The sequence below is a fragment of the Nyctibius grandis genome, chromosome 6, assembly GCF_013368605.1.
Source record: "Nyctibius grandis isolate bNycGra1 chromosome 6, bNycGra1.pri, whole genome shotgun sequence".
Classification (NCBI taxonomy): Eukaryota; Metazoa; Chordata; class Aves; order Nyctibiiformes; family Nyctibiidae; genus Nyctibius; species Nyctibius grandis.
The window spans coordinates 87,134,931-87,157,617 of record NC_090663.1 but is presented as its reverse complement, the minus strand read 5'-3'; the positions used below and the strand labels follow the sequence as shown (position 1 = coordinate 87,157,617).

Sequence of the window (22,687 nt, the reverse complement as noted above, 5' to 3'; positions counted from 1 at the left end):
CTGAGGAAAATGTAACGAGCCTTTTTGGGCTTCTGCCCCAGCTATAGGGGAAAAGGGCAGGGTTTGTCCAGGCTGATCAGGGGTGGCGTTGGTGAAGAATTGTTCCCGTCACCAGCTGCTCTTCCAGTTTGTTTCATTGTCAGCATTTTCATGGCATCCAGCTGATTTAAGATACGCTCAAGGTTTTTAAGGCAAATAATTCAGTAAAAGCCTTTCACTGTAACAAAACAGGTAGTTCAGTGATAATCTTTGTGTGTGTGTGTAAAGATCACTTCTCTCAATCTGTAGCGATCAGCTTTTTGTTTCATAGGAATCATTTTAAGGTCAAATTCTATTGCACAGAAAGCAACCATGAGCAGTGAAGCGGTGCCAGGGCTTGCTAGAGTCGCTGCTCTAGGTTTAATAGCGGTGACTTGGCGATCTGCTGCTCTTAACGTGTTGTTTCCTGACGGGTGGGAGGAAGCTCAAGTGTACATCCAGCTATCCAGGTGCCAATGTACATAAACTCCTCTGCATCTTTTAAAGTTGTTTTGAAATTACATTGGCAGTTAGAGGTATTAGTAAATCACTTAAAAGCAGGTTTCAAGGTGTGGCTGATGGTTCCTGAACTCATTTCAGAGGCAAAGAAACAACGCTGTTACGCTGGTGTACAGCAGCCTCTTCCTCACATCCAAACTCCTGTCTGTGCAGAAGTCCCTGGGCTGCTTTGGCTGTCAGGTATGTTCTCACCTCGATGGATGGCACCCAAAGGACAGTGGGTTTGTGGGATCTTTGTGCTCTTTTCAGTGAGCTGCTGATCAAGCACTGTCAGAAACGCCAGCTGCTGCGTGAAGCTCGTTTTGGTAGTGTGCTCTGGTTTTAGAGGCTGTGAAATAACTTCCTAGATGAAGGCTACTTGTCGTTAGTACTGTAGACAATAAGCTACTTCTCAGATACCCTTGACCAGGCTCTGTCCCGTGCAGTCTGAACTCAGGCTCGAGTCAATCTCCTGGCACAAGGGAGAATGGACATCGAGTGCTGTTAGGCAAATGCCTCTGCCATCGTGCCCAAGTAGAAGAGAAATAGAAGTGGGATAACCAACTTCCAGTGCAGTCCTTGGAGATTTTACTGCTTGCCTTGGGATTCCTTTTTTCCACCCATCTGTGTGATGCCACTTCTTGGGCTGAGACTAAGGGGTTTTTCAGTGCAGTACCAATTGCCAGTCTTGAGTCGCTGCAGTTACTTTCCTCCGTCTGCCTTTTCTCTAGTCCCCGAGGGGGAATGACAGCAGCCAAGACTCCGTAATTAAGCTTATTGAAGAATGCATTGTTGGAGTCTCGTGGGCCTGGCTTGTTGCCTACACACTGCATGGTGATCTGTAAATTATATTGCTACATCACTTTAATTATAGCCTTGTTCACTCTTTAATATCTCAGCTGCTTTCTTTGTGTGCTGCAGGACTCTGCCAACGATCAACTCTTCTCCTCTTGTCTAGGTTGCTGAACCTGGTTAAGGCTGCTTTGCTGAGTCACTTTGATTTTGGGTGACCCTGGGCAATGCTCTATCCATAATTTACAACTGAATCCTAACCAGTAAACGGGTTGCAGTCTCAGTCTACTAACAAGTGAAGCATATTCATGGAGTTGTAGAGTATTCCTAAAGCTACTTGAGAAAGTCCTGGTATTTGTAGTACTTGGGATTTAAGGTACTGTGGTATACTTAGTGGGAATGGCTTATGGCTTTTTTTACTAGGAGTGGGAAATAGGCTTTGTTGTTGTGTTAACCATTTACTCTTTCTTAGTGGCATTAGTGGATATAATTATTTTTTTAACCTTTTGTTTAGATTCATCTCTTCTGAATAAATGAAGAAAGTGACTATGAAAGCACAGCATCTACCTTCTGTCTCCATCAATGAGGAGAAGTTCCTAACCAGGTCAATTATTTACGTTATGCTGCTTTTTTTTAATTGCATCATGAATTTCTGTTTGAAATCCGAGATGACGGGCAGGCTTTTAATCCTTGCTGGTTGGCAGAGGTTCTCTTCATCTCCATCCTTTCTCCTCCAAGCAAAGACTTAGTGCAAAGCTGGGAGGTGTCAAGCAGAAGGGAGCTGAAATGTTTTGTCTAGGCATACTGGATATATTTTGCAATAAGAGTGTCTGAAAAATACAAAATCCAATGGAAACAATCATGTGGGGAAACCAAACTGAAACATAACTAAAATAATCTGCAACATGGATGCCTGGGAGTGTTGTTCCTCTCTGCTTCCCCCTCATGACTATAACGGAAGTCCGAAGTACAAGTTATTCTGGGGCAGTGTCATTAACGTCACATCAGACTGTGACTAATTAATTTCCTCTATGTATCAGGTCTTGACACTAGGCTGCTTATAAGCAGCCTAGTATCCTGACAAAATTTTACTCCCAGAAAATGATGTATTAATCATTAACAAACCTGTACAGAGATGCAGTGGGTACACAGATACAAGGTGTTACGCTGCCACTTACCCCGTGTGCGACAGAGGTGTTTAAAAATTATTCTTTTCGTTGTGACTTTTATTCTAGAGAGCAGCTCAGCTCTCTCCTGAAGACTTACAACTCGTACTATTCTGATCAAGAAAATCTGCAACTGTCACATAATCAGGTAAGGATTTATGTAAAAATAATACCAAAAGCACAATGTAATAGCAGGAAAAGCCCTGACGGGTGCTGATGGTTAATGCAGCTGGACTGAACAGTGTGGGATACCTGTTGTGTGTTGGTATATTAAATGTATATAATTGTAATAAAAACACCCCAGCTCCTGCTGCAGTGACAGGGTTCTGTGTCAGCACGAATGGGGACCAATAACAGGGTTTGGGCTGATGCGGTGCCCTGCGTCATCAGGGACAATTAACAGCTGCTTCCTCCTTCACCAGCACTTCTTCCCCTTTGCCACCTTCTCAGCACCCAGGTTTCAGCAGAGCTCGTCATCCAGGCACAACAAATAGGATTTGCCTTGTAATTGTGTGCAATTATGGACAGGTTGGTTGGAAAACCTCCTGGTCAGAGTCAGACTAACGCTGACACGAGATCAGGTCAGCTGCAGCTTTAGCTACATATTTTGGAAATACCTTGAGGTTACACAGCTTCTCTAGGTGACCTATTCCGGGGCTGTGTTGGCCTCAGCCATTTCAACATATTCCTGTTACTTTGAGGGGAAGTTGACTATTATTAATCGATTATTATGCAGCATTCCTTATTCTTTTTTTTTTTTTCCATCAGGAAGGAAGCAAACCATTTATTGAAGGAATTTTGTCAATATTTTGGGGAGTCCGACACCCTATCCGATTAAAAATTCAGGATGAGAAGCAGTTACCCTCTTTTGTAACCCTGAAGTCAACAGAGAACGTGGGTTTGTTTCCTGGTAAAAGGTAATGTATTAACCTGCCTAAGAAGCCAGCGGGCTGGTATTTCAAGGCAGCCCATGTGTGTGATGGTGGCTTGCACAGCAGTACTCTGTGCTTGGTGTGACTGGTGGGGTGTTTCAACAGCTTCTGCTGGACAGAAAGATGCATTTTGTAGCATCGTTGCATCTTTGGCTTTCAGCTTAAGAACATTTGAGAGGGTAGAGGGGGCTGCTTTGTCTATACTATTCCCATGCAAGTACTGGGAAACTTATATATATAAAAACTTACAACCCCCCCCATGTATACATGTACACCTGAGGATGTCAGTACTCCTGTAAGACCTCATGGTGGTGCACATTGTACAGCATGAAGCCAAAAGCTGCTACATTTGCTGTATCTTTAAAAAGTGCTGTAGGTTCTTAGAGTATTTCCTCTTTGTTTGGAACACTATTTCCCAAGCCTTGGTTGGTGAATTTGGAAATATATCTGGCGAGCCGAAGCTGAGTGACGTGTAATATGGAGGCTGAGGCAATGTTTACCCTGAATGACTCCCTGGTAAATTGTGTATTGGAGCTCGTTTTCTTAATTATCCATTGTCTTAGATGGCATGTGGTACATGTTTGAATTATGGATTCAATTCTACCATCGTTGCAGCTGTGGAGTTCTGGGAAACTCAGGGACAGGCGTCCTCCCTATCTCTTTCTGTTGAAATTAAGGGAGGTAACCACCAAAGAACCCAAATCTGAGGCAAATCTGGTTCTCTGTTTGCCTTGACCAGGGCTACTGCTATGGGGTGCATGTGGCCAGTGGGATAGGGTCCAGTCTGGCAGTTAGTTACGCTTTGCCTTTTACTTCTTAAAAAACTTACAGCTGGTGGAGATCTGAATCGTAAAGTAAATATGAATTCCTGATTGCAGACATGTGAAGCTGCCCTGACAGGCTCTAAGGTATGCAGAGCAGCTTGGCTGTTTGATCTTAAATGAACTTTTTAAATGCATGGAACTGTCGTTTGGCACGTTCATTGGAGGTAGCTGAATATAGTTTTGAATATAATATATATATAGGAAATTAATTTTAGGAAACATCCTCATGGCTGATGTTCAACAGGCTCTAAATAGGATTGTGTTACGTTTGGGATCCCTAGTCCTACCACATTTTACTAATTAATTTTATTATGACATCAACTCAAATTACTGGCTCCATATACCACGTTGAAGTCTAGTTGTATTCTATAAAGTTTTGAACAGGGATAGGAGTGTGTTAGGTGAAGCCTGGCTACAGGATAAATGGAAATCGCTGAGTTAATGAGCACTAATCAACTCTAAATGTACGTTTGGTATTTCAGGGGAATGACACGCTGGGGAGAGTTTGATGACCTGCATCACATTAGCGGGGAGACCCTGAAATCTGCTGAAGAAAAGCCAAACCTTGAGCAAAGTGAGTGTTGGTGCTCTTAAGTTCACTACAAATTCTTTGTTCTGTGCCTGCAAAAATAGTTTGACGTGTTAGGCCTTCCCTACCAGTGAAGGGAAACCTTTTTCTGTCTCTTTTATGCCTGTTCCATGCTAGTGAAACGCTGACCTAGGACTGGTTAGGGAGAACATTGCTGTACAGATAACCCTCAAATGGCAAGTGCTAACGGGCTGTGCTTCCACCAGAGAAATCACTCCCAAGCAGCAAACAGCACAGCAAGCTGTGGCCACTGCAGACAGCCTATGCTCTGCACCCTATGCCTGTGCCTGCCTCCTCTCCCACTCCTCCACCCACCCAAAAAATAATTAAAAATCAAAAAATCCCTCCACCAAGAACCTCCTTCCTGTGAGGGTGCTGGCAGAGCAGCTGTACAACGTGCTGCTGCGGTTTCCTTTTGTCCAGGTTACTCAGGTTACGAAACCTGCACGCTGAAGTCCAGGAGCGAGCAGGAACACGACTGTGCTACCCTGCCCAGGGCCGTCGGCACCGCGGCGGCTGTGCGCCAGAGGGCCAAGTTCCCCACGATAGCGAGGACAGAAGTAGAGACTCACAGGTTTTCAATTAACGGCCACTTCTACAACTACGAGGTACATCTACGCTTGCCTTTCCTCCCTTGAGGTTGGGTAGTGGGACAGAAGATGTCCCACAAGCTTCTGGACCTCCCCTGTGTGCTCTTAGCCCAGAGGAGCACTCCCCACTGATCCCTGTCCAGTGTCCCTGGGCCTGGGGCTCAGCCCCTGGGGTCTGCTCCAGAGGGTGGGTTTCAGATGTGCCTGGCCACTGCACAGTGGGCATCCACAGTGGTCCCACGTACCAGGGGTGCTCTCCTGAGGACACCGCCTGCCCTCAGCTCTGTGGCAGCAGCAGCAGCACACCTGACCCCTTGCTTTGTACCAGTGGTGCTGCTTTGTACCCTTCTGTGTCCCACCCGTTGAGTACAGCTCAATGCTCACGCCCCTTTGCTGCTGTTTTTCTTCCTAGACATCAGTTTTTACTCCAGCTTTTGGATCAGAAACCAAAATAAGAATCAACAGCCAGATGAGGACAAGACAAGTGATAGAACAACTGCTTCGAAAGTTCAAGGTAACTCTGTGTGTTTGCAGAAGCAAGTGCAGCCATATTCTAGAGATGTGAACTGAAGTGTCACACCAGTGCTGTGTGAGGGGCTGGGAATAACTGGGAGGGGGCAGTGCACAGAATAGAGGATGGAAAACACGGGCCATTTGTAAGGAAGGGGTTGGGTTTATTTTACAACTGTTTGACGGCTGTTTGAGTCTAGAAAAGGTGTATTTGGTGTCTAGTGTGCGGTGAAGGGAGAACTACAGAGCTGCTGCTATATAAACTCGCACACGGGAGGGGAAAAGGCTGCAATTTCATGCAAAAATTGAGCACTTCCCAGCAGGAGGGATGCTGGTTTAATGCACGTAGCTGGGCTTCCCTCTAGTGACGGGCACTAGGAACTGTGTTTAAAGCCAAACAAAAGGGAACTCCTTTAGCCTGAGTGGTTGGGATGTCTTTTCTGTTAGATCCAGGCACACAGAAAGCTCCAGAGAGTCAGAGTTAGAACTAGTGCACCAGATCAGTGCCATACTGTCGAAATGACTTTTTTCCTTGGAGTTTCTTTGGTACCATCTTCCCTGAACATGATAATACCCAGTCAGGAATACATTTACCATCAGTGCTGTATCTCTCTCCAATATCTATATTCTACGTAGCTTCTTAGTGTAGTTTTTGATAAATCTCCATTTGATTTAAATATCTGAGTTGAGAAGCACAGAGAATATCTGCTGGCAGTGAAACACTAAAAGTGTGTCAGTCAGTCTGAGCAGACGTTTTTGTGTTTAACAGATAGAAAACAGCCCACAGGAATTTGCACTTTACATCATCCACGCGTCTGGAGGTAAGTGTCGACCGTGCTCATTTTTCAGTGGAAAATGTTTACTTCTGCAACACAGTCTAGTCTCTGCCTTCAGGAAAAGGACATTTGATCTTGATTAAAAGGAATACCTGACAGCATGTGAGAGAACTGAAGGGCATGTACCTTAAGTGTGAAAATCAGTTGAAATTATGTTTGAAAATTATGAAGTACGTTTTGTTTTAGGGAGTCACACCGATGGGCCTGGGATCAGACTTAAATGCTTACTTGGCTGCCTACCTGGCAACTTTTCTGCTGTGTCTGCCAATTTCTTTCAAAATGCATATTTTAAGTTAGGTGCCTCGTATCTTAGAGACTCGTTAGGTGTCTAATAACTGCACATCAGTTAATTACAGGGTCTTTGTCAAGAAAAGAGCCTGCTGATTGCATGAGGTGTCTCGAGGCACTGTTGGATGTTCTGTGCCACACAACACTCCTTTTAAATCCCAGAGAAGAAGCAGCTGAGGAGCGGAGACGTCCCCTTACTGCACAGGCTCCTGCAGGGGCCCTCACAGAAGATTGCCAAGTTCTTTCTCATGGACAGGGACGTGGAAGAGGTTAGCAGTGATGTACGTATGTCATCGGTTCTGAGAGTTCACAGGGGTGTTCCCAATTAGCACGCTCGCTAACGGGAATTTCTTGTCTTCTTGATAGGTTGCTCAGTACATACAATTTCACCTTCCCTTTTTGGAGTCAATTTTGCACAGAATAAATGAAGAAGAAGAACAGGAGATTCAACAGACAATTGCAAGGTAAATAGGAATAAAATGGGTCCAGGAGAACACGAACAGCTATGGGCTGGCTCCAGAGGTGAATGCATTGATGTAGCAGGGCAGTGATGAATTAAGTGGAACTTGCTGGGATTTATAACCCTCTCTGTATCCTGCACACCCAGATGGCCTGTTGCTGTTAAAGATGCCAGAATAAATACTGACTACCTACACATTGAGGATCCTTCCAGAAAATTCGGACCCTCAGGGTTACTTCTGTTTACTTCACTTCTCTTCTGGGCCTTAGACTGGTTCCTCAGGCTCTACTTGCTGCTGTGTGTTTCCTTGAGAGTATAAATGCAGTCCGTGCTGTGGTACTACTTAGTTAGCACAGCATTTAAGCTAATGAGCACCAAATTCTTAATGTCCCTCTTAATGACCATCTGATAATCACTTTGAATTGAAGAGGCCAGGAAATTGAAGAGAAAAACAAACAGCAATTGACATTTCCTATCAGAGCAGTGTCATTACATTTTTCAGCCATTCAACTAGCACGTTAGAGTTTGGGTTCAATTTTTGGAGGATTCTCTGTTACTTAAATGCATTCTCTGTCTTGACCTCAGGTACCTGAAAGAGAAGAGTATGATCTGCCAGCACCTTCACAGCCGAACTGTTACAAAGACAGAGACTACTGTTTGATGGGACTGGCGAGTGCTGAAGCTTCTCTTGATAATTATGCAGCTGAAACTGAACCCACTCCTCTACAGGCCTGGAGCACAAGGTGGGAACCACCTAAGAAGATGCACTAGATCGCCCAAAAGGCAGGTGCTGAAACTGGTTTGAAACCAAAGATAGGGGAAAAAATCCTGTGAAAAGCACAAGGCTTTAAAACCTACTAATTTATGAACCATCACCCAAAGTCTGGCATGTAAGAAAAATACTGCAATAACCAATGGGTTAATAATACATAAATATGGAAATTAAGTATATAGTTTTCCTTCTAATAGAAATTATGAATTTTAATAGGAGGAAGCTTTTCAGTAGAGGTAAGTGGCAAAAGGTATTTATGCATCTAAGATTGCAGTTAGGCTTTACACTTAAGTTAAAAAAATCTGTGCCAGAGAGACCCGAGATCCCTGGCTGCAGACTGGCCCCAGCGCAGTGGACAGCAGCCAGCTGTCGGGTGCTGTCTGGTTGAATCATGCTCAATATTAAAGCTCCACTTGTAGAGATGTAAATAAAATCCAATTTGTGCACAATTAATTGCCCTCCTGTATTAGTTTGTGGTTTTTACCTGGTATCTGTGTTTTGCCTCCGCCACCTTATGCAGGTAAGATCAACACTGTGAGAGGGAGGGAATCGATGTGCAGAACATGTTGCCTAGAAATCATGTGGAATAAATGAAATGTGAACAACTCTGCACTGCCTCAGGTGATGTTACTTGGCTATTGTGGTTGGGGCAAGGGGTTGATTTTAATGTACAGTTGATTTTAATGCCCAGGAAAACAATTGTGGGCAAGGGAGCACAGAGGGGAGAAATAAAAAATAATTCAGCAGTCGAGATGTCTTGTATTAAGTAACAGTTTCTTTAGAGGTGCAAATGTAAGATCCTTGAAGCAACAGGAGTGTGCACACAAGCATGGCTGACATCTCCCCAGGGACCCATTCAAAGGCACCTATTGGAATAGGAAATATTCGTAATTCCTTGGTCTGAGAGTGAAATAGAATCAATGCACAGACCATGTGGAGAAGAAAGTGTTTTCAGCAGGTTCTCCAGTCCTCTGTGTACATAAACAATTCCTAAATGGAGCCATTTTTGCCACCAGCTGATGTTAAATATGTGAATCCTTTTTATTTCACTTGTCCTGCTCAACTGGGACTGAAAGATGCTGGGAAATAACCATGGAACATGGCACAGATGAGCTGGAGTCTGCTGGGTTTTAGGGGCTGGTGAAGCAAAGCTGCGACTCTGCTGTGGTGTCAGTTCTTCCTGAACACTGTGCTGGGTTAAATGAATCCCTTCTGACAGATACAGACAAGAACAGGGGCAGAATTTATTCCACAGCATCACTGGATATTCAAGGTACCACAGCACTGAAAACCAGATGTGACAGAGGAAACGGAGGCTGCTTTTGAACTGGGAGCCAAAGCCATTACCCATGAAGACAGCAACTGGAGATCTCTCTCACCTGAGTGTGTGCAACCAGGCTACCCCAGGGGAGAAAGCCAAAGGCATCACTGGATTTTTTTAAAAAAAAAGAAAGTTCAAAACCCAAACCATCCCCGAATTGCAGAGGATGGATCCTCATCAGAACACAACATCTGAAGGAAACCCAGTGTGAAGAGAAGCCCGAGGTGGCCATCGAACCATTGTGGTACCGGGGTACAGCCTGGTCACTATTTGTGTGTCTCTCACAGCTCCCCACCTTTCCCAGTCGATCCCAGTGCTTTGTTCCCCTTACTGGGCATGGACTGGCTGCTTTTTCTCCTGGGATCAGGCTTTGTTGGTACATGAAGATTGTCCAGTTCCTGCAGCCTTCCTTATGAAACCAGGCAGCCCCCAGCTATTGCAGCTTTCCTGGTTGTGTTTTCTGATCACTGTTCCCCTTGCTCTCTTGTCAGTGAAATGGTTTTTAATGTGCCTTCTGATTTGTTTTAATGTGAAAAGTAAGTAAAAACCCCAAAGCTGTTGGTGTCAAACCACCTGGAGTGTAACTGGGGCAGCCTCTGAGTGCTTTCTCTAAACCCTTGTGTGCTGAGCAGGTGTTTCAGCAGGCCCTGTTCTGTCCATGGTGTTTTGCTCCTTTCTTCCTTCTCACCCTGGTTGGGATGCCCAAGATAATATTTTTCTGTGCTTAAACACAACTTTACAACTCCCCTAGAGCAGCCCATAGCAGTGAGTAAATGTGTCATATTACAAGGACAGAGAGATATAAAAATGCAAAATTAATTATTTGATGATTGAAAAATAATTGAGAAGTGGTTACAAGTGGATTTTCTTAATCTCATTTGTGTTGATGCTTTGTAAGCTTTAGATTTAAAACATTTCTCTGTTTTTTGGTGTCTGTGACTATGTGGTAGAAGGATCCTTGATCTTGTTGACTCCAAGTGATAGGAGCCACATACCAAGTTTGTGCACAGGTTTCTCCCCAAGTGAATTAAATTGATAGACACGTTTAATTTGGAGGTGAGCTGAGCCCTGCGAGCAGACCAGGTTTACAGTTGCACAGTTCAGATTCTACAGAGGAATTTGATGTTTTATTCTGAAATGCCTTTTACCTGGTTCACAGCAGCAGGTGGGACAGTGGCAGAACCAGAGCTGGAGCAAACCATCACGACTTCAGTAGGTTTGTGAGTGAAGAGCTGCAACAGGCTTCTCCCCTGTGACAAATCACCTGCTCCTGTTCACACTTCATGAACATTTAGGAAAGAGACACTCACTGCTGAGGGGGGGGGAGTTCCTGTTGCTCAGCAAGAACCCTCCAGTACGCTGTGCAAGCTCGTCATGCTGACAACAGTTTTTCACTTCTTTGTATAAGTTCTGGACCCTAAAAAAAAAAAGCAAGATATCTCTGAGCAAAGAGGAAGATGGTGTGAACAAGTGAAATGAGGATGGCAGCAGTAAATCATCTTTTATAATCTGTGCAAGCTGTGTACAAACACTGTATGTGCAGAGGGTGTACACATACATCACTGTTTTATAGATGTTTTGCTTTGATGGTTCAGCTCAGATTACTGTCCTGGGTTAGCTGGGATTTGGTTCCAGTGTGTGGCAGTGGTGATCAGGGCCCTCAGCACCTAAACCCAGGGCAGCTGCCCCCGCCTGGCCCACAGGTGTGCTCTGTATCACTGACACCCAGCTCACTATAAAAGGGAGGGGGGGAGAGGGGGGGCTTTTCCTGCTCTCCTCGCCTCTCCTCCCTTCTGCCTCTTTTCCATGGATTGTGATTCCTGGACCAACTTGCCGGTGCTCTGTAGATAAGTACAGTTTTGTCCCTTTTGTGTTGTCAATTATATTGATTTATTTCATTAAATCTGTTTAACTTCAACCTATGAGTCTCCCTCCTTTCCCAATTCATTTGGGGAAGGGACACTGGGTGAGAGAAAAAGTGCTAGTGTTTAGCCCTGGGTGCGGGCTGAACGAGGACAATTTCTTAAGAAGATTTGGTATTTGTAGGAAAAATACTGAAATAAAATTCCATCAGGAAGAGTTAGTAGAATGGCTCTTTGCAGAATTAGGAGGAGTTAGTAGAATGGTTCTAAGCTGTTTGGGTGTGTTCAGAGGTGGAAGTTTCTGATTAATAAAAGAGAATTTTCTGTATTTTATCATTTTAAGCAAAGAAAGGCAAAGATGGGTCATGGATGGTTTGTTAAACTTGAGGTTTGAGGTTTTTTTGATTCAGAGTGTAGGGTGAACAGGAACCATACCTCCTTCCCAAAACAGGCCTCGCGGTCTCCTGCCTTGCAGCACCGTTCCCTCATGGTGGTGAAGGCCGCCGTGACAGAGCTGAGCTGTTCCTGTGTGATCTGGGGCTTGTATTTGATGAGGTTGGTGAGCATTCTGCAGGGAAAGCAAAGCAAGCCATGGTGAGCAGTGCCAGGATAAGAAACCTGGGGGTAAGAGAGTAAATCAGGCAGGTCTTACTCCTGCTTCTTGTGCTGTAGCTGTTCCTCTTCACTCGTACACAAGTCTTCACGGAAAGGGAACAGACCAGGAGTCAGTGACAAGGGCACGTAGCTCTCATCAATTTCCAGTTTCCCCAGGCACGGCCTCCTGAAAGCGTAGGAGCTGCTGCAGCAGTGGCACACCCCGGGGTTTATAGGATCTGTCAGGTGTCTTCTGCATATTTCTCCAAGCACGAGATCCAGCTTTACCAAGAGAAGTGAAAAAAACAACTTTACATTATTTTTTCATTTTCACAAATCCCTGAACTACACACTGCTTTTAGTAAAGTTACAAAAAATAACTGAGAATAATTTAAATTAAACCTCGCTTGTAAGATAGTTTTTATTTCTACTGAATGCTGACTTTTGTCAGTGCAAACATGGCTCAGATTTTTCAGAATAAATATATATGTACAGTTTTAGGGACTGTCCCTTGTGCATAGAAATGATGTGATTTCTTCATGAAAACGTGCTTGCCTTGGCTTTGTTTCCATCAGTGGGGTGTGTTCAGCCGTTCTTGTAACTGTGATGTACAAGTGGGTGGCTGGAGGCCAGGCTGAAGCTGTTCAGTTCTTTGCCTTATGGGCCTGGAGAGTTCTGAGGGAAGGGCTGTACAAAACTGATCCTTTTCACAGAGCACCTAGAAAGAGACCCTGAGCCTGGGAGGGAACAGGGTCGGGTTGCCTGCACTGCACCATGTCACCTGCCTGGCACCAGCCTGACTATTTCCTGACCCTCCTGTGGTTTAATTCAAGCATCAATGTCACTGATGCTGAGTTGTGCTTACTTCAGGTGTAGCACATCTTCAGGCCAGCTCAATAGCTCAGTGAACACTTCACCTTTACTCCAAGCTCTTGGGCCCTGCTGGCAGCAGAATCTGTGGCAGAGTTTCAAGAACAAGGAGGACCAAGATCTGGAAGGACAATACTCACGTTTTCCTCGGCACAAGGCAGTAGCTTGTCCTGGCCCAGCTGGCAGCACTTGGAGCCGATGGTAGTCATTTGCTTGGTGAATTTTATCAGCTCTGCAGATGTCAGCTGCGGCATCTTCTTGGTGAAGCTCATGAGAAGCCTGAAATGATAATTTTGCTATTGCTGTTTTTATTGCACCAGGGAGCAAGGCGCTGCCTGCGCATGTGTAAAGCCCTAGCAAACCCACAGAAGGCTCATGAGCACAAGGGCAGGCCTAAGCCTGGTGTTTGTAAACCCCTGGAGGCAAGTGTAAGCGTGCTCTGTTTGAGCTCTCTCCCTTTTCTGACCAGTCTCACACCAGGTTAAACAAGATTACCAATGGCACTGCCAGGTCTGTGTTGGTGGGCCTTCTTACCACACCGTACAGATGTTTGTCCCGTGTTACTCATTTCCCTGGGAGCGCAGGCAGCTTCTCTGAGAGCAAAACCGAACTCGAGTGGCTTCTTGGCAGACTAGATGAGGGCAGAAGATAAGCTCCAAGCAGCTCACTTTTTGTTTTGTTTTTAAAACTGTGCTTATTAACCGTCGGGGCCAGGAAAACTTTAACTAGCAGCAGCATAAGGTTAAGTACACAAGCAATTTAGAGGTTTCATTGGAATTGCTCACATACTTAGTTAGGCACGTGCTCATTAACATTGTAAATCAGGGCCTGAGCTCCTCCTGGCGGCTCGTGCCTGCATTTAAGCACAGTACATGGTTCAGCTGGTCCAGCTCTGCTCTGTCTCCTGTAGTCAGGGTTTGGTTACAACAGTTAATGTCTACAGCTGCTGCAGGAGCCGGATAGAGCAAAGCCTTTTGCAAGACACAGCGCCCAGCTCTTGGCTAAATTTATGACTCTGGTGAGCTGGGAGCTCTAAATGCAGTTATAAAGCAAGAACAGCACAGGGAACATAGATGGGAGATTAATAAGTCATCACTTCACTGCTCAATGAGTTGGGTTAAGGAGAGAACTCATGAGAGGCCAGAAGATTGTCTTGGAAAAGAGAAAAAAAAATCCTGGAAACCATTAATAAACTGATCCAAATATTCAAGTGGTGTCTTTCAGCCTAGATTTTTTGACATGAGTCGCTTCCCTCCAGCCCGAGTTGTGCCCAGCGGGTACAGGAGCAACGTAAGCACACAAAAAAGTAATACTCGTTTTGGAAGTAGTAATCTCCTTTCTCCTTGTAAATGTCACAGCTCGTCTTCATGACGCTTTCAGTTTCATAAATATGTTTCTTCAGTTCTTCCTCCTGAAAAAAAAGAAGTGAATTTGAGGAGTCATTGTATCAGGGGGGATGCAGAATGCCCTGCTGCCTCCTGATAAGGCCTGGGTATCTGGAGCTACCTCTCACCTGATAGATACCACCCATTTTTAGTTCCATTAGAGTCTTCATCTTTCCAAAACCTCTATAAACTGCCTGAATGTGATAAATGTCCACCTTCAATCACCTTGGAATACTTAATTTTGTAGAACTGGGGAAGGCTAGATCTGAGGCAACTGCAGACTGCTAAGGCTCTGAGGCTGCTTTTTCCATAGGGGAATCAGCCAGGCCTTGTAATAGTTGCTGGGGGTGTTACAGCAGCCAGGGGTACTCGCTGTACACCTGGAGCAGCGATTGTCACTTTTTAGCCAGAACCAGCCCCGTGGTCACACGCTTGACTCCATGAGTATGTTGTGTGAAGTGGTGGCACCTACCCCTCTGCTGCAGCAGTCCTCTGGAGCACTGGTTTTGCAGCACTCTTGCAGCAGGTCCTCATATCCTTTACCAATCCTTAAAAGCATCTGAGCAGAAAACTCGGGGTGTCTCCTGGAGTATTCGTACAGAAACCTGCAACACGTGGAGTATCAGGAGTCAGAGGTGAGCCAAGCCAACTGCCCTCAAGAGGTCTAAGCTATATTTTGGGCCTGAGATCAGAACTGATAGTACCTAAATTTCACATGTGTATCTTTTGTCTCTGAAAAAAGTGGTGCCCTGTTCTGCATTGTTCCCATTCCACACCTTCTAGGGTTGAGTGTGGTTGTACTGAGATCAACCTGCACAGTATCCCACACCCACCTACTCACAGAGCAGACAAATCTGAGGCTGATGAGCTGGGCTTTAACGTCCAGACTGTCATCTTTGGACCCAAGTTTGGAAACAGCAAAATAGAAGAGTAGAGAAGAGCCACGTTACCTGGCTAAGTGTGTGTCTCTTTCCTGGGCGAAACGTTCACATATTCCTTTGTCTTCTATAAACTCCCTGACGTGGGGGGACAAGTCTGCGGGTTTGTCATCGTTCTCTGCATTAACTATGCATTCACTTCTCTGTAACAGAGGCTTTTCACAGCACTTCTTAATTTTACTTGACAGGATGCCTTGGTTGGTGCAGACATAGTGTAGAATCTCTTCCTGTAAAGCAAAAAAGGGAATGAAGGAAATTTTACTAATTTTGGTCTTTTTTTTTTTTTTGGCTCAGTGTTTTTATCTCCATTTTACAGCCAGAGAAGGTGACTCCCAAAGAGAAGAGGTGGCTGGCTGAAGCTGTGCGAGACATCTGGCAGGACGAGGAAGAAGGCTCAAGCCTTCTCTGTTTACTGCAGTTTTGGAGAGCAATCAGTACAGCCCAGGAGGAGAAAAAGAATCAGAAAACGACAACAAAAAGCAATCAGTTTTTGCAAACATATAAATTTTACCCTGTCGTGCATGCAGTCCAGCATATCTCCACGGCAGCAGTCCTTGTGCATGTTGGCAACATCCACCACGAGTTTGTTAACAGTAACAAAATCAGCTTTAGGGAATTTTTGGCTTATCTGAGCAAGTTTCCTACAACGAAGAAAATCAGTTATTGTTTATATTCACAGGGTGAGACTGCGATAGCTGTCGTCACTTTTCTGTGGAGGGGGTATCCAAACATGGTCTCTCCCTGCGCCCACTGATGTTAACAAATAAATGCCTGTTGAAGCCAATAGCTGAGATTTTCAGTTATCTAAGGATCGTAGGTGAGTTTCAGTGTGAGATGGTGGAAAGAAATGCATGATGTTACAGGAGCAACCCTGTGTCCCCACCCCTAACATGCAACACCCACAGTTTATCTCAAACTGATGATAAACTTGGGGAAGACTCACAGAGCCTTTAAGGTCCTTTCTCCAAACTTGTTCAAGATTCCACACGTGTGTTCCTGCCTCAGGCCATCTTCTTTTAGTGGCTTCATCACCTTTGGGGCCTGGAAGAAAGAAGATGCAGACCATGACAGTGGAGAAAAGACAAGACAATGCTTTATGCTAAAACTACTGTGGCGGTGGGTTTTAAACAGGGATTTTTTAATAGTGAAAGAAAAATGCAGTCTGGGCTGCAACATGAACTAACTGTTGTGCTTTGCCCTGCCAAACTGTGTGAAAGGCACATTCAGCACGGGACTCATCCCTATTTGCCACTGTTACAGGTAGTTTCCTTTGAATTCCTGACACTGGTTACGTGTGGGGCATGTCTCTGCAGTGCAAACTCTTGGCCGAGCAGGAGCTATCAGCAGGAAATAAACCCAGACTTCTGCACTATGTGTAGCACCGTCTCCTCTCTCTGCATCCTTACAACAAACCCAGTGCAGGGGGCAGAGGTGGGGTGGGCAACGATGCTGTCGTGGGGTGCGGGGACTGCCTGGGGCTCCCTGTGAAGCTACATCTGCCCAACGCCCCACAGCTGGGTGTTGTCATTTAGGAGTTGGAGATATAATTCAAGAGAGTGTTTAAGTCTGATGTCAGCTTGTCCTTCACAAGGTGAATTCTAGTATGAGGTTCAGATGCTGAACAAGAAATGACTGATATCTCTGCTTCAGTCTTTGTTCAGCTGTAGCAAAGTCCCTGGTTGCACATTAATCCCCTAAAACCCCACGAGGGAATACCTGTCTCTGGAAGCATTCCTCCAGGTTGTGAGTGGGGTCTTCAGCACTCCCGCAGCAGTTCTTCATCATCTCCTCGTACCGGATAGCGACAGAGAGGATTGTTGGGGCGTAGAGGAAAGGATGCCTCCTGGAAACCTCATAGATGAAACTAAACCAAGAGAGAAACGTCTGTGGTTTCAGAGCCTGCAGGAGCAGCAGTGTTAGTGCAGTGGTGCCATATATTAAAGTGATAGCTACTAAAGTGATGGCTTTCCTGTCGTAAGGACAGCTGGAGGGTGTGGGTTTATCCCAGAACATTCTGATGGGGCTGACGTTTTCCTGGAAATCACAGTCTCAAATCCTGCCAGTTCTGGCTTAGAGGCAGCAAAACTTCAGCTGGGCTTTTAAGGACTAAAAGGAGGCCCTTGGTTTCAGATGAGTCCTTTAAATAGACTACAATAAAACAGGCCAAATTGATTGTCATTTGGACCTATGTCCAAAGCAGGAGGAGGCAGAACAGGCTTCACGTAATGACAATTACAGCTGGATGAATCACACAAATAATTCACATTAGGAAATAAAATGAGTATGAGATTACAGAGAATCTTAGACTGAATTTTTTGGTTGCTAGTGCATTTGCTGTCTCCAGGCTCATAACTGTCATATCCAGGCAATGAATCTATGATTTATTTACTTACTATCCTGTTAATGGATGTTGATGCCGTGAATAATTTTTGCAGGCAGCTTCAGGGTTTGGCCTTTCAAAAGGTGAAACGAACCCTCTTGATGAATTCTTGAGGGAGAGGAAGCAGTCGTTTCTTTCAGGATCCTTTTTAGCACAGCAGTCAGTAACGCTGGGGAGATTTTCCTCCTGGCATATTGTATCGAGGAAAATAGTGTCCTGTGAAAAAAACAGAAAGAAGTGCAGGCACAAGGAGGTCACGTCTCTTCATAAAGTATTCACACCCCTCTGGAAAAATGCACAGCAGGGCTCTGAAATTACCAGTCACTTCTGCAGAGGTTTGACACATTAGAAGCATAAAGGTGCTTACCAAAGGCTTCAGGCAGCCCGGGTTGTCTCTGCCTGCAGCAGCACACCTTCTGGCAAGGGCTGTGACTTCTTCAGCCATTTCAACTGCTCTGCCAAACGTGCCTCCTTGCACGTACTGAGCAAACATGATCATGGCACTATGAGAAGAACACACAGCGTTAACCTGTTGCTGCCTACCTAAAACCTAATTATTTAACTTCTATGTGTGAGACAGTAAGAGGATTCGTATCACCCCGGGCTGAGCTGGCACAGGATGGCAGAGGGGTGAGTGTTTGGCTCGCAGTACATTTCCAAATGACACAAGGATGTTCAGTGGCAGCAAATTGCAAGCAGACGCTTTACCTGGACAACTTACATGGCTTTAAAATTATTCTCCTGCAGCTGAGAAAAATGTTGGCCAATGCTGCTTTTTTCCTCTGAAAAACAAGATAATTTGAATAAAACATGCTTAGTAAATGCTTCATAGAATCACAGAATCATTTTGGTTGGGAAGGACCTTTAAGATCATCGAGTCCAACCATTAACCCAGCACTGCCAAGCCCACCACTAACCCATGTCCCTCAGCACCACATCTACACGGTTTTTAAACACCTCCAGGGATGGTGACACTTCCCTGGGCAGCCTGTTCCAGTGCTTGACAACCCTTTGGGTGAAGAAATTGTTCCTGATCTCCAACCTAAACCTCCCCTGGCACAACTTGAGGCCGTTTCATCAAATACCTTTTTTTTTTTGGTACTGCAGGCTTGGAGAAACATAATTCTTTTGACTAGCACTGGGGCTAGGAAGGCATAAGAATGAACTTCTATGTGACTTAAGCATGAGGATGTGGAACTATTTGTTTCTGACCTACAATACAATTTCCTGCACAACCACATCCCCGTGGATTGAATTACCCTTCAGCAGACCCTCAGTAATCCCTGCCTGTCCTGCACTCTGCACAGATTCTCAAGCCATAAAGAAGCAACACATCTAAGGTTGATCAAAAACGTTTATACAGCTACAGTTTTGTTGTATGCCTTTGGCCCATAAGGAAATACCCATGTAGAATTAACAGTGGCAAAGTGAGCCACCAAATAACCCTGCGTGTGACGTTGCAGCCATCAGTATTGTACAAAAGAATAGAGTAAAAATATGAGATATATTCTTACCTGTGTCCCGAGAACTCCTAGGCAGGGCTTGGACTGCAGTGAGGCTCACCAATAAAATAACATAAATTATTGTTCTCCACTTCATACTGTCAGATATTGGCAGGGGCCCGGGCTGGGCTTGGTTCATCTGTGAAAGGCAGGAAGAATTAAGGGAAAAGAGTGACTTTTATACTCTCCCAAACAATTCCTGGTTAATCAAAACCCTTTTACTGTCACATACAACATTAGCCCTTTTGGAATAATTAGACATGCCATTATTTGCTCAGTATGATGAAGTGAACAGCTTGTTGCAAAGAAAGGACCTTGTAGATTTGGGTTTTGCCTGAAATTTAGACAAATAGAGATTTTTTTTAACTTATCACACTTCAAACAAGAAGTTTAAACACTCCCTGAGCTTTTTATCGTGCATACTGAGCTCACCTACTTACAGATGTGTTCAAAGGTGACTGCTGGGCAGAAGATGCCTTCATAACACATTGTTGACTGAAAAACCCCAAGTTTAGCTGTTAACCTGATATTTTTGCACCCCTCTGTGCTGAACAAGCTCTCTTTTGCTCCCGGCTCCCAAGTTGTCAGGGTGAAAAGGCTGAACTAAGTATCCCCTATGGTATTTTTGCAGCATTAACAATTACCACCAAAATGTCTCCGAATCTTGACACAAAATCAACCCGAAAAGTGTAGAATGAAGGGAAAAATTCCAGTTAATACAGTTATTTTATTGACTTTTTAAAAAATATGCTGTAAGCATCAGTATGATAAAAATGACAAATTTTTGGAGGTAGAATGGCTTCAGAGAGCCACGGGTATGTGTAACAAAGCGGTAGGTGGGCAGGGATGTGTGTATTCAGTCTGAAGGAAGAGGCAAAGAGAGCTTTTTTGTTTCTTTAGAGAGAAGACGGCCATGCTCCTTGTTCCAGGCTGCAGGAAGGTGATGAGGGTTGCTCATTATCACACGATATCAAAAGGAAAAAGGATTCTGAGTGGGGAAATGGGAGCATGGTCGCCACAGCAGGAGATCTGCAATCTAAGGTGAAACCACATCGGTTGAGGAAGACACAAATAAGCTCTGTCATACTGTTAACTGGAAAGACAGAGTGTGGCAAACACTAGAAATGGGATCCAATGAAGAGCTTATGTCCCCACCAAGTTCCTGTTGTCTTTCAAAGGACAGAAGCTATGTTGGCCTGGTCAGTTTTACACCTGTTGAGGACCCAGCTGTTTCCAGAACTTCTTAGAAACTGTCTTGCCAGGTCAAGATAGAGCTAAAAGCAGCTGATTGCCCTCAGGGTGTGGAGCTGTGAATTCCCATCAGGTGGGATGGTTGGTGGGGGATGCTCAGCACACTCTTGAAATGCCCGGGCAGCAACTCTATTAGAGCCCTTTTGCTTGGTGTGTCACGCAGCGGAGAGGTGAGTTGGTTTTTACTGGATATTTCTTTATGATGACATTCATCAGTGTTAGGAGAAGGTCTCTGTGTCTTAGGGTGGTGTGTGCTCCTGATAGACTTCAGCCATTGATTATTGTTCTCAAACTAGGCCAACAAGTGCAAATGTGTGTGCCCAGAGCTCAGCTAGTTTGTTTCTGTTCTTACTAAGGAGAATAGAATTTGTGAATCCCTTTTTGCTTGAGGTCTTTTTTTCATGATTGTATCAATAATTCTTTTTCTTGAAATTCAACAATAGCATTTTCTGATAATATGAATAGTTTCATTCTGTATTGTTAAAAATAAAGAATCCAGCTGGTGTGGAGGTTGGTTGATGTGCATGGAAACAGCCTATGTTGACTACAAGGTATCTAGCACTGTGAATATTGTGATGGCCTCTCAGTAATGACCTGAGCTTACACATACCCTTGTTGACCAAGAAATGCAGTTGGTAGGTAGGATGCAGCTTGCACTTCTTTATCAGCTGAGCAGGTTTGCCCCCAGTGGTGGCAGAGTTGCTGTTAGGATGGTGGGTGGCCCAGCAGCAGAACCTTCTACCTTCTTGGAAATGAGGAATAATTCCCTGCTCTGCAGAACAAGAACTTGCAATGACTGGATTTAAAAAGAAAAGGATAAAAGTATTGTTTCATATGCTAAAAATGCAACAAAGAAAGTCTAGTTTGTTTTTGCAGCTTTACTTAGTTTAGTTTTCATTGAAAACCCTGACCCCTTTCTTCCAATTGCTTTGTGGTTGAATACCCAGAATTTTCTGTTGAAAGCCAAAAGCATTTCAGCTTTTCCATGTTATTCAGTTGGTTAACTGCAGATTCTCTAAGAAAACTCGCTTTCATGGAACATATTTGAGTCTTTCCTGCAAATATTTAGCTCAAAAATAAGCAATAGTCCTCTGTCCTTTAGCTGTTGTGATGTATGTGTGTGTGCATGTCATTCCAGATGCTCTGAATTGAGATTATGCTCAACTCCTCTTGCTAAATACACTGAATTTACCACATGTGCTATGGCAGAATGGGTACCACATGTGCTAATTCACCTGAGAGCCTTTGGCTGCAGTGTTGCCACCTGAGGCTTGCTGAAGCAGAGTTTTGTATGTGCCTTTCAGGGTCTGCTTTGAAGCTTGCTGAAGAGAGGGGAAGGTTTTCTCTTAAAATTGCTTGCAAGAGCGTGACAACTGGCACTCGGTGCTGAATCTGTGCCTGAAAACTTAAGGCATGGGATGGGACAGACCTTACAGAACTTTATTACCTGGATATTCAGCACATCTTTTCTGGTGTATGTAGCCTGGAGGCAATACAGGAAGGGAATCCAAGTTGTTCACTTCATTGCTGCAAATGATTTCACATTGTTTGGCAACGCTGGGAAGTCTGAAGGTAAGAATTGTTCTTTTCAACTCCTCCAAATGACTAATTGTATCAAAATCATTTGTGAACTTCTGTTTGACCTGGAGATTATTTCCTGAGTGGGTATGTTTTGCCAGAAGCGCATGTCTTAACCTGTGTTTGGACTATATAGGTAATCTAGACCTTGTTATTTTTAAAAGGCTTTATAAATTCATAGACTATCAGTACACAGAGAAGTATTACTTGTTTCATGAAAAACAGGCTTTTTTTGACATGGTTTTGAAGTATTCTCTTGCTCCTCAGCCATACCTCTTTGCTCATATATGTTGAAAAGCTGTACATGGTGTAACACAGACCATAATTTGCCTAGCTAAAAGGATCCTGTTCCAATTCTTTTAACTTTAAACAGCTCTCCCTTTTGAGAGGCAGAAATGGGCATACAACCATGTCAAACGCAGGGAGGGCTCCAAGGAAGTCTAGTGTTGGCAAACCAGGCTCTCCTCCTTTGTCCTGGTGCACCAGCTGTAAGAGCTGGCCTGCTGCAGGGGCAGTTACCAAACTGACAGATTAAATCTTCATATAGAGGATATATTAATTTGCTTCAGACTCTAGAGCCCTCTTTGCAAGGTAAATTGACATAAAACAACCTTTCTTGCATGGTGACTTCTCTTTCCCTTCATGCCCCTTCTCCTCCCCTTCGTTTTTGCTGTGATGCTGATGGGATGCTGGAAGAGGGGCAGCTGCTCTCCAGGCTGTCTGCACGCTGT

The 22,687-nt window shown here is 44.5% G+C and overlaps 3 protein-coding genes across 4 annotated transcripts in view; 1 reads left to right on the top strand and 2 right to left on the bottom strand.

Moving 5' to 3' along the window:
• The window catches only part of LOC137664547 (albumin-like), a 369,558-nt gene that overhangs the window by 314,567 nt on the left and 32,304 nt on the right, over positions 1–22,687 (bottom strand). The gene's annotated exons all lie outside the window — the stretch shown is intronic.
• RASSF6 (Ras association domain family member 6) lies at positions 1,842–8,164 on the top strand. The gene is made up of 10 exons (XM_068403945.1): positions 1,842–1,912; positions 2,544–2,622; positions 3,243–3,391; positions 4,713–4,804; positions 5,243–5,427; positions 5,822–5,923; positions 6,689–6,740; positions 7,206–7,324; positions 7,410–7,507; positions 8,089–8,164. Exons 1-10 carry the CDS (start codon positions 1,842–1,844, stop codon positions 8,162–8,164), a joined length of 1,023 nt encoding a protein of 340 aa, XP_068260046.1.
• On the bottom strand, positions 10,945–19,239 carry AFP (alpha fetoprotein). Its single transcript, XM_068403946.1, has 14 exons — positions 19,140–19,239; positions 18,347–18,407; positions 17,993–18,128; positions 17,639–17,841; positions 16,962–17,109; positions 16,189–16,286; positions 15,757–15,886; positions 15,258–15,472; positions 14,780–14,912; positions 14,236–14,333; positions 13,063–13,201; positions 12,111–12,334; positions 11,894–12,026; positions 10,945–11,013 (listed from the first exon to the last, which is right to left on the bottom strand). Exons 1-14 carry the CDS (start codon positions 19,222–19,224, stop codon positions 10,969–10,971), a joined length of 1,848 nt encoding a protein of 615 aa, XP_068260047.1. The 5' UTR covers positions 19,225–19,239; the 3' UTR covers positions 10,945–10,968.

Excerpts from the sequence above, each read along its gene's own strand:
- RASSF6 (XM_068403945.1), top strand. The coding sequence starts at position 1,842 with ATGAAGAAAGTGACTATGAAAGCACAGCATCTACCTTCTGTCTCCATC. Across the intron at positions 1,913-2,543 it reads GAGGAGAAGTTCCTAACCAG|AGAGCAGCTCAGCTCTCTCC; the intron begins GTCAATTATTTA and ends CTTTTATTCTAG. Across the intron at positions 2,623-3,242 it reads TGCAACTGTCACATAATCAG|GAAGGAAGCAAACCATTTAT; the intron begins GTAAGGATTTAT and ends TTTTTCCATCAG.
- AFP (XM_068403946.1), bottom strand. The coding sequence starts at position 19,224 with ATGAAGTGGAGAACAATAATTTATGTTATTTTATTGGTGAGCCTCACT. Across the intron at positions 17,110-17,638 it reads CAACATCCATTAACAGGATA|TTTCATCTATGAGGTTTCCA; the intron begins GTAAGTAAATAA and ends CTCTTGGTTTAG. Across the intron at positions 15,473-15,756 it reads TGGACTGCATGCACGACAGG|GAAGAGATTCTACACTATGT; the intron begins GTAAAATTTATA and ends TTTGCTTTACAG.